At 52.5% G+C, this 14,534-nt stretch overlaps 1 protein-coding gene across 1 annotated transcript in view; it reads left to right on the forward strand.

Moving 5' to 3' along the window:
- Nucleotides 1-1,032: 1,032 nt before the first annotated feature.
- LOC111146215 (coiled-coil domain containing 180) overlaps nucleotides 1,033-14,534 on the forward strand; it is a 61,637-nt gene continuing 48,135 nt past the window's right edge. Inside the window, exons 1-9 of the mRNA XM_022501659.1 lie at nucleotides 1,033-1,101; nucleotides 2,261-2,451; nucleotides 5,305-5,393; nucleotides 6,391-6,503; nucleotides 7,321-7,449; nucleotides 7,553-7,663; nucleotides 7,787-7,882; nucleotides 10,100-10,263; nucleotides 11,650-11,769. Of these exons, the coding sequence (XP_022357367.1) occupies nucleotides 1,033-1,101; nucleotides 2,261-2,451; nucleotides 5,305-5,393; nucleotides 6,391-6,503; nucleotides 7,321-7,449; nucleotides 7,553-7,663; nucleotides 7,787-7,882; nucleotides 10,100-10,263; nucleotides 11,650-11,769 (1,082 nt within the window). The remainder of the gene's footprint in view (nucleotides 1,102-2,260; nucleotides 2,452-5,304; nucleotides 5,394-6,390; nucleotides 6,504-7,320; nucleotides 7,450-7,552; nucleotides 7,664-7,786; nucleotides 7,883-10,099; nucleotides 10,264-11,649; nucleotides 11,770-14,534) is intronic.

A 14,534-nucleotide genomic window follows, 5' to 3' on the forward strand; every position in this document is an offset into this window, starting at 1 on the left:
AGATGGGATTTTCTTGACTACCATGGCTCGGAGTTAGAGCTGGTGTGCTGCTCCGGAAGCTCCTGAGAGCTCCGAGGCGCCCTCTCGCGCTGGGGAGAAACTGGCAGGGAGGGAATAGGTTCCCAGCGGTTTCACTGCTCCGGGTGGAGAGCTCACGTTGCTCTGGGCAATCTCCTCCCCCCTCGGAAAGGAAATGAGGGCGGGGCTAGCGGGACTCCCGCCCCTCTGCGTTGCCTTGGTGACCAAGTGCGTCCAGTCGCAGTTAAGCCTAGAAGGGCCCTGGCTGACCTGAGTGGTGCCGCCTTGCAGGTGGGACGTCAGGCCCCGGGGCGCAGGGCCTCCCTTCGTCCGCCGGGTTAGAGGGGATGGCCAGGGACTGCCCCCAGCACCCTCTCTTCTGCAGGCTGGCAGGGCTGGTGGCGTGAGAGGAGCCTGCTGGGTCTTCTCAGCATACAGTAGGTGCCTAATTAGCGTAGCCAGAGTCAGGTTGCTCCCTCCCTCCACCACCACCTCCTTGTGTCCACTCGTGGTGGTGGGGAGTAGCGGAGTGGGAAGTCAGGGGTCCTTGAACCCTGTTCAGCTCCAGGTTGGAGGTTCAAGGCCGGGTTAAAATCCAAACCGACGCCTTGGGCACGTTGACTTTTCCCAGGAGAGCTTGGGACAGTGAAGCACAAAACAATAACCACTTATTATTATTCTTTGCCCCCAAAGTTCGGGTTTGCACTCTGCCCGGTTGGAAGAGTCAGCCTTCTCCGTGAGTTCTGTCCTCACCTGAGGTTTGTTTCCTTTTTGTTTTCTTCCCCTCTCCTCTTTTTTTGTTTAAAATGGAAACCCTGATGTCTGAGAGGGACCCCAGGCTTTCTCTGAGCAGTAGCGTGCGTTGCTTGGGTGGGACTTGTCCTAGGCGGAGGACTTGTCCTGGAGGTGGGGGCGTCAGTTTCTCAACCTCAGTCGGAGTGGAGACCGAACCCCAGACAGGATTCCCAGACAATGAATTCCCAACAGGGGCGTTCAGCCAGCGGTCGAGCCAAGATGTCCTCGGTGGGGAAGGTGACCCAGGTTCCCAGCGGGAAACTCTACCAGCAGATCTTTGAGGCTGAGGTAGGTCGGTCCCTCTGTCACCCACTTCCCTTTCCTCCCCAAGCTTCCCTCCCTCTGAAGGCTTTTTTGCCTGGGAATCCAATGAAATAAGGCTTTGAAATTGCTTCGATTTAAAAATAATTCTTATTGGCTCTTAAAACATAGGAATACAAAATTAGAATATCTGTTCTTGAAAATTAAAAAAAATTTACATTAAGATTTTAATTAAATTAAATTAAATTAAATTTAAACTTAAATTATTCAGAAATAGCCAGAATTAACCAATAAATATCTTGGGACCTTTTTCTATGCACAAAAGGATTTCTAGTTTTTTCTATGTAAAAATGGGTTTGATTCTATACCAGTGTCTTGAAACCTGCCTTTTCCCTGTTAGCAGTATCACGTAGACCTTCCCCAGGTCAAGGGACATTCATGTACTTCAGGATGTTGAGAGGCTGCCTAGTTGTTCATCTCCGACCTCCCATCATGTATTAAAGCAACACCCTCTTGACAACCTCTTGATAGGTTGCTTGAATTGCCTTGTTGTCTATAAAAACTGCACAGACAAGAACAATATCTTACTGTACTGCTTATTTAAAAGGGATTTTCCTTCCTACTTTGAGCCCTGAATAATGCTTCCTGTAGAAGGCTTGGAAATTATACAAGTGTAAGGAAACCAAAGAATCAAATGACTTACATGATCCTGCTCCCGGAAGCAACACACCATTTCTTAACAGTTAGCACATGTTCTATGGGTCATCTTTCTGTAAGTTTAAAATTGTTTTATAGTCTTTCATAAGCATTTCCCTGTGCCATAAGAAGTCCTTTGTAAGTCTGATTCTTAATAAATTCTTAATAAATGCCTAACAGTCCACTGAAGGGACATACCAAGTTTACTCAGCCAGTCCCTATCACTGTACAGTCCCATTTTTCTAATTCCTTGTGATTAAGGATGCTGCGATAAGCATCTTAGCTCTCATTGAAATTTCTTAAGAAATACGTTTCTAGACAGCTGAATGTTTTGGGGGAGCATGTGGTTCGTTCCCTGGGTTGAAGGCCCCCCAGCAAAGTGCCTTCCTGCTGGGAAGTTCCCCTGTGACCTTACAAGACTGTGGGGTCAGGCTAGGGTGCTGGGGAGCCGGCTGCTCTGACCCACCACTGGGATCTTTTGTGGCCTCAGGCGCAGCTGGTGCGCTCTCTAGCAGCCTCCAGGAAGCATGCCTTGGAACGGTCTATGACCCCCAAGAATGGCAGGAAGCCCTTGATGAAGAAGATGGATATTCCTGAAGGAGAGATGATGTCTTTCCGGCAGCGGAAATGGGCACACAGCTTACCCAATGACTGGGTCACAGAAAACCCTGTTCTCTACAGGTAGGTCCTGCAGTCCACACCGCACCACCACACACTGGGGGGGTCAGAGTCTTTGAAAACTCAGAAAGATCTCACACTAGATGAGTGCCTGGTAGGAATGGAGTCCCAGGTACCTCCTCTGAAAGAGGTACTTTGCTGGTCTGTGTGCTGCTCTCTCCCTTCTGCTTCTTCCTATCCCCCACCCCCATGTCAGGAATGATTGATTTATTGAGCACCTAGGGCCAGGTACTGGGTTTGGGAGCCCACCCTCCTGGAACTTGAGGCCTTGATGGTAAAAATAAGCAAGTTCCCCCAAAGGTAGGAAGGCTCTGACCCAGAGGACAAGCGGTGGTGCAGAAGTGAGAAAGCCCCTGAGGAGAGGCCTCAGCTGAGACCAGAGGATGAGGGGAGGGAGGCACGGGGCAAGGCTCTGAGGCGGGAAGGGCTTGGTTCTCTCCAGAAGACCTAAGAAGTCCGTGGGCCTGGGGCAGAGGGGTGGGAGAGGAGGCTAGGAGAGGCCTGCACCACAGTCCGGATTTGGGCCTGCTGAAGTCAGCAACTGACCTGCCTTCTGAAGGTCTTCTGGCTGCTGTGGGCACAGTGTGGGAGGCCAGCCCAGAGGCTGGGAGGCCAGGGAGGAGCTGCCGCCGTCACTAGAAGCCTGGTGGGGCTGCGGGCCAGAGAGTAGCGGACTTCACGTCTGTTTTGGAAGCAGAACCCCCCAGATGAGGTAGTGGATTGGATGGGAGGAGAAGGCTCCTGAGAGTGCTGGGTCTGTGGCTTGAGTGCTTGCGTGGACGGTTGAGGCGCCACTCCCTGAGATGGGCGCATATGGTATTGGGGCCGGGAGACGGGGAGTTCCTTCTGAACCTCCATGCTTAGAAGTTGAACTTGAGATTCCCGAGCATGCCATTTCAGCTCCCTGAGCTCAGACGCCTCAAGCAGGAGAAAAGGAGAGAAAAGGAAACGGAGAGGCTGCATCTACCTCACTGGGGCGCTGGGGAGAACGTAGCAGGAGCTGACCTTCCCTTCGTGCTGCAAGCTGGCACAAGTCACAAACCCTTCTCAGGCCTGGGACCCTGAAGGGGAAGTCAGTCTTTCTTGACCTGCCCTTGTTTTCTCTTTCACCTGCCTTGGGGTGGAGATTGACCCGATGCTGGGTAACGGTCTCTGCCCCGACCTACCTTTGACTTTTCCCAGGGAAATCTCCTGCAGCTTCTGACCCTTAGCACCCTTAACTACCTCCAGAGGGGCAAACCCACTAGGCACCCAAGCCCAGGCTGGGAGTCAGTGCTGATGCCCAGTGCAGGGGTCCAGAGGCACAGATGGCAGGGCCCTGCTGATGCTACCCCTACTTCCCAGGAGGATGGTCTTGGAGCCTGCCTATGACTCTGGCTCCCTCAGGGTCTAAGCCCCCTCTCAGCTGACCTGAGAGTCCTTGTGCCTCCTAAGGTTTAGTCTAGGACCACCCATTATCCCAATAACCAGATTAGTCAGGACCTCTTAGCCCCCACAGGACAGTGTTTTAGAAAAGGCACTTCTCATGGAGGGTGCTGGCATTGTGCTGAGCTTGCTTCCTGGGATGGACAGACAAAGCCAGCTCTGCCCTGAATGCAGACCCAGAGGACAACTCCCTATGGGCTGTGGCAGGAAGGAAGATGCGTTTGTAACCTGCCAGGATCTGCCGCCCTCCGATGACTAGGGTCATTGACTCAGCATTGGCGTCTCTCCGCCAGCTTTGTCCCCTTCTTGAAAATTCAGCCAGGCAAAGCCAGCCAATTTGTGTGTTCCTTCACCCAGGGCAGGGCCTCTGGTGAGTGGAAGGGGAGCCCAAGGTAGAGATAGATCAGCACCAGTGTAAAACAATTCCTTGGGTCAAGTGGCTGAGAAGCCAGAGCCATCAGCATTCCTGTAGTCAGAGCACCTGGGCTCCCATGGGCATCTGGTCGATGAGGTTGAAGGACCCACGTCTGCAGGGCCAGCCCCGGTTCTGCAGTGTTCCTTGCTGGTAAGGTTGCAGTGAGGACTGCGTGAGAAACGACTAGAAACCACCACACATGTGGGGGCCCTGAGGAATGGCAGGTGTCATTGAGATATGTTGCATTTCTGTGCTGCTTTGTCCTGTGGACAGTGCATTCAGGGATTTTATTCCAAAGCTAAGGTCCTCCTCAGCCACCCTCCTCCTCCCTGCTGAGATGGATTGTCCTGGGGTCTCAGCTTTCTCCTCCCACACCCAAACCCCACGGACTATGGACCTTGGCTTCATACATGTGGGTCTGGGAGTCTCAGCTCTGCTTCATACAGTGACTTCTCTAAACCCCTTTCCCCACAAATACCTCATAGGATGGGTTGCCGAAGGAGCAAATGCTGAATGCTTAGCACCGGCCTGACTTTCCCAGGCTGGTCACGCCCTTTCTGGTCCTCAGTGTCCCCGTGTGGAAGTGGCTCTTGCCTACTACCCACACTTGGTTTGCAGCCAGAGCAGAAGCAGACCCCGATTTCTTTTTTTTTTTTTCTTTAAGATTTTATTTATTTATTTGAGAGAGAGAGAATGCATGAGCAGGGTGAGGGGCAGAAGAAGAAGCAGGCTGTCCACTGAGCCAGACTCTGGGATCATGACCTAAGCCAAAGGCAGACATTTAACCGACTGAGCCACCCAGGTGCCCCATGTCCCTGATTTCTTGTCTGGGGACCATGGTGCCTGCTGGCTGCAGATGTCCATTGGGAGACTGGCATGGCCTCAGGGCTGTCGGGGATGGGGTGAGCCTAGGTTATTGCTGATGCCCATGGTCCCTCTGAGGACTCCCTTGTGTGCCAGAGCTGCCTTGGTATGGGGGAGGGGGCTGAGGGTTTACTGTTTCCTCTGTGCCTCAGGGAAAAGGAAATAATCAAGAAGAAAAAAGCTGAAGAAAGTGAGAGTACCATTGCTGCCAGAGAGGTCCGGGGCCTCATGGACACCATCGGTGAGCTTCTGTCCAACCACAAGGGCAGGCTCGGCTTTCTCCCCTCCGCCTCCTCCCCTGGGCCTTCTCCTCAATACAGGGGGCTGGGGAGGGGGCGAGGGGGTGAGGGGCTGTGCACACTTGGCATGTCCTGATGAAAATCAGTTGGTAACGGGCTGACTTTACTGCAATTTCACAAGAGGATTTCAATCTACCTTGTCTTCCTTCTTACGATGGAGGAAGGGTCTTTTTCTTCATGATTAAAAAAATAATACGTGCTCACTGTAAGTAATCTCTACACCCAACGTGGGGTTCAGACTTATAACAGACACCCCCTAATAGATGCTTACGGTAGAAAAACAAAGGAAGGAGATAAGCAGAAAGTAAAAACTCTCCCTTCGCAATAGCACTGCCTCCTCCCGAGACTGCCCCCCGCCCCGTGAAACCACATGGGGAGTCCAGTGTCTAGGTTCCCCCATAGACTCAGGGGACAGCCTAGCACGGGGCAGGCACACAGAGCTCAGAGCACACGGTCCTCAGCCAAACCCCCGCTCAGCCACTGCCCGTGTTTGTTCTTTACCGCCCATGCCTGACCTTCCTCACTTTTTACGTAAATGGGACTAATAAATACGACTGCCTCTTGGCGTCTTCAGGAGTGGTAGTTGAGTTAGAACAATGCCTGGAAGGTGGTAAGTGCTATGTAAGTGTGGGTTACTCTTACTAGTGTACATATGTGCTTCTATAAAACTTTTTAACAAACATAACTGGTCCCGTTCTATATGTCCCATTTGGAAACTTTTTCTGGCATTTAACTGTGGATGAAAACTTCAGTCCTTAACAGCACTTAGGCATCACCTTTGTCTTTTCTGTTTTTCCTTAAGCCTCTGACCCTGTGGTTTGGTTTGGGGGTCCATCTCCTGAACCGAGGCACTTTCTGCCTTGCTGACTTCTCTTGGGCGCTCTCCCCACGCTTTGAAGCTCTGAGGGCCGCCTCCTCACCTCTGTTGTTCTCCCCCAGTTCCCGAGAGGCCCTGCACCCCCACCCTGGGCACCAAGGGAATGGACTCCCAGAGGCGGGACTATGAGAGTGCTCTGGGGAACTTTAAGAAGGAGATCGCCCAGATTGGGATGGTGAGAGTCCTCCCCCCTCCCCCCCACCCCACTCCCAGCTCAGGGGTCCTGAGTGGCTCTCCAGTAGTGTAGATGGAATCAGAATAGCCATGTCTGAGTGGCTGATGGTGAGTGCTCAGCACACGCACAGCTAAGTCGGGTGCCGTTGTTTCTCCTAGTCTACAGGTGAGGCCCAGAACGTCTTGGCTGACTTGGCACGTAAGGGGCCAGGTGGGAACTGGACTCCAGAGCTGAGGCCAAAGCCCAGCCCTTGAGCTCCCTGCTCAGTCCTGCTAGGGGCGGGGAGGGGGGGGGGCCCGGGGGCTGCTGGTCTTCCCACCCCCTGTCCGCTGTCACTTCACTCATCTGTCCCAGCTGTCTGCGAGCTCTACTTTCGCCTGTGGCTCTGTGGCTTTGGTCATACAGCACAACTGAGCCTGTTTCCTCATTAGAAGTAAACTCGGGATTCTTGCACTGGGCACTTCTTTAATGACTATTTGTCGACTCCCAGCCATGGGCCAGGCCTGATGTCAGCACCTACTCCAGGGGCTGTGATGAGGAGCATGAGAGTCTGAGGACGAGGACAAGGGCTCAGCCCAGAGTGGAGCCCGTGGCACAAGGCCCGTGACCGAATAAATGGCGCTGGCCCTTGTGCTCTGGCTGTGAACGGATTCGTAAATCCTAGCCCCTTAGGTCTAGAGAATGATTATCAGTTTTGAGGCAGGACCACAGTTGGCACTTCCCCAGCACAGGCCCCAGGGGTGTGGGGGCGGAGGAGGGCCGGGCTCTCTGGTGGCATTGACCCCACAGCTGTGGTGGCCCTACTGGCTTGTTTTAGGAAATGGAACCTTTCATTTTGGAGCCAGGAATGCTTCTTATGAAAAAGCTGGCCGAGTCGGCTGAAGACATCAACCAACTCTTCAAGAAGGTGGAAAGCAACACCGACCTCAAATACTACACCATCGAAGTAGGGAGGGGTTCCCCTGTGGCCAGGCCCGCCCTACCCAGGTCCTGCTCCCTCCCTCCCAGCCTCTCTGTCCTCCCAGCCTGACCCAGGCTTCTCGGCCTAGACCCTGCTGGAGCTGTGGGATCAGGTGGCTGAGAAGTTCCAGTTCCAGAAGCAGGGGATCAAGGAGCTGGATGAGGCCCTGTATAAGGCCGAGTTCTCTCGGGCAGATAAAGTGAGTTGGCCTGCATGTGGGCTCGTGGTGATTTCTACCTGTGGGATTTATGAGGCCTCGTCTGTGTCCTTTTAGGGCTCCAAGAGAAGACAGTTGCTAACAATGGCACCTTTTTGTTTCTAGCTCAAAAGCGTGCTGAAGAAGTATGCGGAAATCATAGAGAAGACTTCCTACCTCATGCAACCTGACGTGTACAGGCTGATAAACAAGGAGGCCATGGTGAGTGGTCTGCACGTGTAGGGGTCGGCCCAGAGGTGGAGCAGGACCTGAGGATGCCCCAAGCCCGGTGTCTCAGGAACAGGGGTTTTCTCGTAGGTCACATTTCCAGGTAACTTGGGTTCAGAACAAGGGTTTTGGCTAAGTATTTTCAGTAGAAATCTTTCTAAAGTACATGGCACCCATCCCTACTGTCTGAATCCCAGTGACCTAGCACAGGGTCACTGGTTTGAGCACTGATGGTTTTCTGAGCAGGTCTGGGCCCAGTCTTAGCTTCCCTTGTGCAGTGTCGTGGGTGCTAGATGATGAGCAGTCCTGCTCTCTGGGTGGTCTGTGCCCTCCTAAGTGACCCCAGCCTGCTCTGTTTTTCTGGTGGTTCTTGTCTGCCTTCCTGCTGGCTCTCAGTGCCTGTTGTTAAACCATGCCAGTCTCCTAGCTCTGTCCGCATCCCACCCTTGTCCAGCTGCTTTCTTTGGGTGTAGAAAACAAGAAATTCAAGGTTGTTCATAATGCCTCCAAAGTCAGAGTTAAGCCTGACTCCTTCGCCATGTGAAAGGACACTTGTGTATGTACATATGTATTTTCTTCCAGTATAAGTAACATTGCAGTGCTCTGGGAGTCTCAGGTGTATGGTACAGTGACCCAACACACCCGTACATTACTCAGTGCTCCTCATGACAAGCGTGCTCTTGATACCCTTCACCTGTTTCACCCATTCCCCCCCGCCACCTCCCCTTCGGTGACCACCAGTTCTCTATATGGGGTCTGGGTTTTTTTTTTGTCTTTTTGTTTGTTTGTTTTGTTTCTTCAGTTTGACACGAGTCAAATCCTATATTTGTCTTTCTCTGTCTGACTTATTCCACTTAGCACTGCACGCTCTGTGTCCATGCATGTTGTTGCTTCCTCTGGCTACTCAGGGGCACGTTTTGCCTGCACGGGCTTCTAGGCCCTGTGCAGAAAGTGGGGCCTCCCAGCAGTGTGTGGGAGTCCCGGACGAACCACAGACGTGGAGCAGGCACAGACCTCCCTCTCCGCCACCCAGACACGCAAGCTCCCAACATCACTCTGCTCCAGCACCTGGAACTCCCTGTCCATAAAATGGGGGTCATGATCCTTAAATACCAATGCTTGTTGGGGGGAGGAGGGGTAAAAGATGGCTCAGCAGTGGCCCCGGTCATTTGAAATAAGCAAGAGTCCCTAACTTTTATCCATTTGATCTGTCGTGGGGTGAGGGGGAGTCAGAGTTAGCAGCGTCCCGGGGATGTTTCATTGTTTGACTTCCACACGCTTACTTGACTCATTAGGACAGCTGCACTTGCTCCTGACTCCATGTGCATTTATCTCATGTAATTTCACAAAATCCCTATGCTGCCAATAGCATTAGCTTCAGATTATGGCTGCAGAATTGGAGGTTGAGGAAAAACCTGCCAGTGCTCCCCAGCTAGGAAGTCTAGCTGGCAACAAACCTCAGGTTCTGGTGAAAATTATTACTAGAATTTCTACCCATTGAGTTCGGCAGGTTTCCACCCTTGCCCCAGGGAGGCGCCTCCCATGAGGGCTTTGGGCAGCTGTGGAGACACTTGGCTGTCACACCCCACGGGGGCATGGGGGAGACTGCTCTCATAAAGGGGGCAGGCTACTAAGTAGCAGAACAGCGCCACACAATGAAGAATTGTCTCCGCTGCCTTACCAAGAATGCCCAGGGGAGGTTCACTGGGAGGACTGAGGATGAATGTTCTAGATCTGGCCTCATTTGGTAATTGAGTCTTCATTCTCATTATAACCATATGTGACTGATCCCTGTTGGCATGAGCACTCTGCTTTTGGAACAAATCTATTAAAAACAAAACAAAACAATTAAACACTAAGAGCCCATGAGAGTGCTTATCTCCGGTGACCTAAAATCAGCTTCTTCAACAATCTGATATGGTCTTGGGGTTGGGTTGAGGGTACATAGTTAAGTCAGGGTTCATAGGTAAGCCTTCGGGAAAGGCCCCTGTCCCTGTCCATGGCCGCTCAGCCCCAGGCAACTTTGTTGAGTGCCCAGTGACCCCTCAGTGCCCTTCAGATGCTGTCACTGTCCTCCTTGGCCTTGCTGGGCCCCAGGCCCTCTGCCTGCCGCTCACCTGGCTCCTCTTCCCATCATCCCTCTCCAACTGAGCCTTGTTCTGAGCCTGGAGAGCCCCCGCCTCGTGCAGAGCCTGCCTGCCTATATCACAGGTTATAAACCAAGCCCTCCTGGGCAACCGGAGGGCCATCGCCCAGCTGTTCATCAACCTCACGGAGGCCACGCTGCAGCAGGAGCTCCACAGCCACCGCCACTGGCAGAACCTGGTGGACGCCTGGAAGGATCTCAAGAAGCAGGCTCTGGTGCAGAGTTTCAGGTCCGTGGCTGCCCACCCTGCCTGTAGCCCCTCCATAGCCTCCCTGGGAGGCCGGCACAGTAGGCCTGTGGCCCTCGCCCTCCCTTTTCTGTCGGGACTCCAGAGGCCTGCTGTTCTTCTGGGGTGGAAAATAGGTGCTTCTTTTCTTTTCAAGTCTCAGTAGATCAAAGTAGAAAGAAGAAATTAAAAATCACCACTAATTTCAGCACGGGGAGAAGCACAGCTGATATTTTGGTATATTTCCTCCCAAGCTTTTTTAGACCCACACTGCATATGTCGCTTATGTATCTTAATTTCCTCCATAAACATGATCACATAAGCATTTTCGGAGCCTGGTACAAATTGTTTGAAAACATCCGTCTGATTATCTGCCCAATTTCCACACTACTGCTACATATAACCCTGTTACTGGATTAGGGAGAATGAGGGTTCCTCAGGCTTTGGTACTTCCTGCCCTCTGGTATCAAGTTTCACCTCAGGGAGGGAGGGAGAGGGCCCATCTCCATGCTTCTGCCGCCAGGTGGCCCTTTTGTTAATAGGGACACAAGGATCCTGAGGCTTCTGGCCAACAAGCAAGGCTTTTTTTTGCTTGTTGGGCCAAGACGTCTGAGGATGCCAAAGGATGTCTGTCTGTCCGTCTGCATGGTGCATCTACAGCTGGGAGGCCCATCTGTACACCTGAATTTCCCTTTGGAGAACACCAGAATCTGACACCAGGGAGGAGTACTGAGACCTGGATCCATCTGTACTTTCCCTGTGACCTTGATCAAGCACTTGAACGTCTCAGAGCCTCTGTCTCCTTATGCAAAGCAGACCCGATGATGGGCCAGTGTTAGGGTTTCAGTAATGATCAAGATGCTATATGGAAAGTGAGTTGTCTGGGCCTGGGCCTGGAGATTGTTACAGATGTCAGTAATCATCAACAGTGATGACAGGAGCTAACATTTATGGGGCATTTCCCCTGAGCCAGGCATGGTCTGAGGGGCTTTGCTTGCATTATCTTACTGGGTCCTTGTAAGTGTCAGGCAAGGAAGGTACTCTTTATAAGGTCTATTACAGAAAAGGAAACAGATTCAGAGGAGGGGAGGGACTTGCCCAAGGTCACAGAGCTGGCAGGCAGCAGTCAGAACCCACACCTAGATCTGTGCCTGCTGGTCACATGCTCTTAGTGCCGGAACCTCCCTGGTGGCCCTCTAGTTCTTCTCTCTCGCCTTCCACCCTCCCTCCTTTCATCATTGTCCCAGAGGCCCTCAGTGGGGAGGAAGCAGCTGGAGGGTGTAAGGGTACTTAGATTCAGAATGTTCTCACCACGGGTCTCATCCCCTCTCTCCCTTCTGCCCTGCCCCTCCTCTCCTCTCCGTGGTACCAATGCATCTGGATCCCCAGTGAGTTCATGGCCAGTGAGAGGATCCAGGCTCCTCCAGGTGTGAGGAAGGAGATGGAGAGCATGCTGAAGGACCAGAAAGCCCTGCAGCAGAAGCGGCTGGAGCATCTCTGCACCATCTGGTATGCTGCGGGGGGTGGGGTGGGGCTCCAGTGAGGGGTGCTGTGGGGGAGGCAGGCACAGTCCTCTGCATTGACCATTCTCCTGGAGCATCCCCCAAGCCAGGCCAATTCTTTCTTCCCTAGTCCTGTGCTGGCCGCCTGGGCCCACGTTCTGGGGGCATTCCAGCCACAGAGGCAACAAAGAACAGGATGTATTTGCTGAGGAGACAAGTTTAGTGTGACTGTGCCAAAAAACTTGGAAGGAGGCAGTGGTGGGGGGGTGGGCAGGCTAAGTGGGTGGGGAGGGAGCAGGTTCAGGGGCTGGACTTTCTCCTGAGAGCTGGTGGGGAGCATATGGCTCCAGCAGCCTCACAGTTTGGAGGGTGAGTGGGAGCGTCCGAGGCTGGAGCCTGAGGTCCTTGAAGAGGCTGCTGCCACCAGACGAGGAACCTGTCAGAGGCCGGGGCTGCGCCCCTCAGCCCTGGGCTCACCCAGCTCTGACCCCATAATAAGCTGGTGAGGCACACAGTGAATGTGCTAGACCCTGGAAGCCCGCTGCCCCGGGATCCTGTAGCATCCCGTCTCAGCAGCAGGGCGGAGCCTGCGTGGTCCAGACAGTGGAGACACTTCACCTTGCTGGGAGACGCTCCTCCTCTTCCTGTGTGCCTTGGTCCCTCCCACCCCTGCGAGGGAGCCCTGCTTATCTCCCCACCACGGAGCTGAAGTTCTCCTCAAGTTCTCCTCGGGTGTCAGTGACAATTAGAACCCCACCCAGTCTTCCCAGGCCGGCACTTTTCCATGCTGGTGCAAAATTAACAAGGTGGATAAAAATCTCCACAGAAGATAAAGCGCTTTTCTTGTTTTCTGTAACTCTACTTTTTCTGACTGAGTCCCTGTTTATGAAACCGGGCCAAACTCAGGTCTTTCTTGGGGTTGTAGCCGTTGAGGTGAAGCCATGATTCCCCACGGGAAGCCACATGAAGGGGTCTGTTCCTCTGTGTTTGAGCCACCCAGTTGCCCCGGGGCAGCTGCCCTCACCTCTAGACAGCTGGCTGCAGGAATCTTGAGGCTACTCTGCGCCCCTGTGGCCTCACACCCAGGGAGCTGTTTTTCTCCTGGTACCTGGGTCTTACAGCTGCTCCCCAGCCTTCCACCAGGAAGGAGGACCCAGGCTGCCCCTGCCAGGCAGCCGTCCTCTCTGCCCTCCCCTGTCCCCAGCCCCCCTTCTGTTGGGTGAGGAGAGAGCTCCGGGTCCTCAGGTCTCAGCTGCCAGCCCAGCTCCCCTCCCCTGGGCTCTCAGCCCTCTCCCACCAAGGTTTCCCCTCCCCAGTGCTCTAGGCTCCCCAGAAAACTTAGATTTTGAGACAAGATCCAGAAAGATTTCTAGGCTGCTGTCTTTTCTACCCTGCCATATCCCGCACATAGGCTGTGAACACATAGGCTGGCTACCTGCCTGAGTGAAGGGAGAGACAGGGCCAAAGACAGGCAGGAAAAGGCATTTCCTGGTGCTTCTGGCCCCTACTGGGAAGGTAGGGTGCCTTCTCGTCAAGCTCAAGGAGCTGTCTCAAGGAGCTACCTCATATGGGATTCCATACCCCATCCTCCCATAGCTCCAGGCCTTACTCCTGAAACCCCAGAGGCCTGGACTTTATTTCTCTGCTCATGCAGAGGCCCTCTGTAGGCTTGTGGGCACTGGTGTTGCAGGGCTGGGGGGGTCTTGATAAGATTCCCAGGGCTCCCAAGAGAGAGTTTTCCAAAATCCTAGGAGTATTTCCATGGATTTTCCTGGATCTGATAAGCATATGTGCATATAATTTTAAAATATTTTTTAATTCAATTTTTATTTTGGAGTGATGTTAGACTTACAGAAAACTTAAAAAGATAGTGCATAGAATTCCTGTAGACCCCTTACCCAGTTTCCTCTACTATCATTATCTTAAATACAAAACTAGGAAATAAACTCACGCATTCCCATTAACTAGGCACCAGATGTTTTCAGATTTCACCAGTTTTCTGCCACTGTCCTTTTTCTGTCCCAGGATCCAAGCCAGGACAAAGTACTGCTCTTAGTATAACGTTTAGACTTGAGATTATGCTGTGCAAGTCTCGGACTTATCTTTTGCTCTTTACCATCCCACCATAAGTAGGGTGCCCAAGGCCATCCTGGGTTACACATCTTGTCCTGGTATAATCATTAATAGACTCCCTCTCTTCATCATCAAAGATGTCCTGGTTTGGGACAATACGTTATATGGTCCTCATTGTATGCATCTTTCCATACCATTAAACACCACCCCAAATTTAGTGGTTTAAAACAACAAGCTGTTTCTCACCATTCTGTGGGTCATTTCCCACAGGATGTTTCCCTGGTCTGGGCTGGCCAGGCTGAGGCTAGATGGTCAAGAATGGCCTCACTCCCGTGTCTGGAGCCTGGACTGGAACAGCTGAGGCTTCTCTGGTAGAAGAGGCAGAGATACCTGCAACAGGAGAGAGAAAGGGAAGAACACAAGCTTTTCCACCTCCAGCTCTCATTTGCTAATGCCTCATTGGCTAAAGCAAATCACGTGGCCTGGCCCAGCGCAGGGGTGGAGAAATAGACGGAGGGGAACAGCTAAGGATATTGGCCCGTTTTTCAATCTGCCACATGATCTTCAGTGACTTCAGAAGAGAATGCACTGTGCTTTATTTAGACAGAATCCAGTTGTTGGATATGAAGTTTGTTTATGATTTTTTGAGTGCTTATAAACACTACTGTTAAGTGTGTCTTAATGCATAAACTTTGTATG

This window comes from Enhydra lutris, unplaced genomic scaffold (assembly GCF_002288905.1).
Source record: "Enhydra lutris kenyoni isolate GAN:26980312 unplaced genomic scaffold, ASM228890v2 scaffoldscaffold13, whole genome shotgun sequence".
Lineage (NCBI taxonomy): Eukaryota > Metazoa > Chordata > Mammalia > Carnivora > Mustelidae > Enhydra > Enhydra lutris.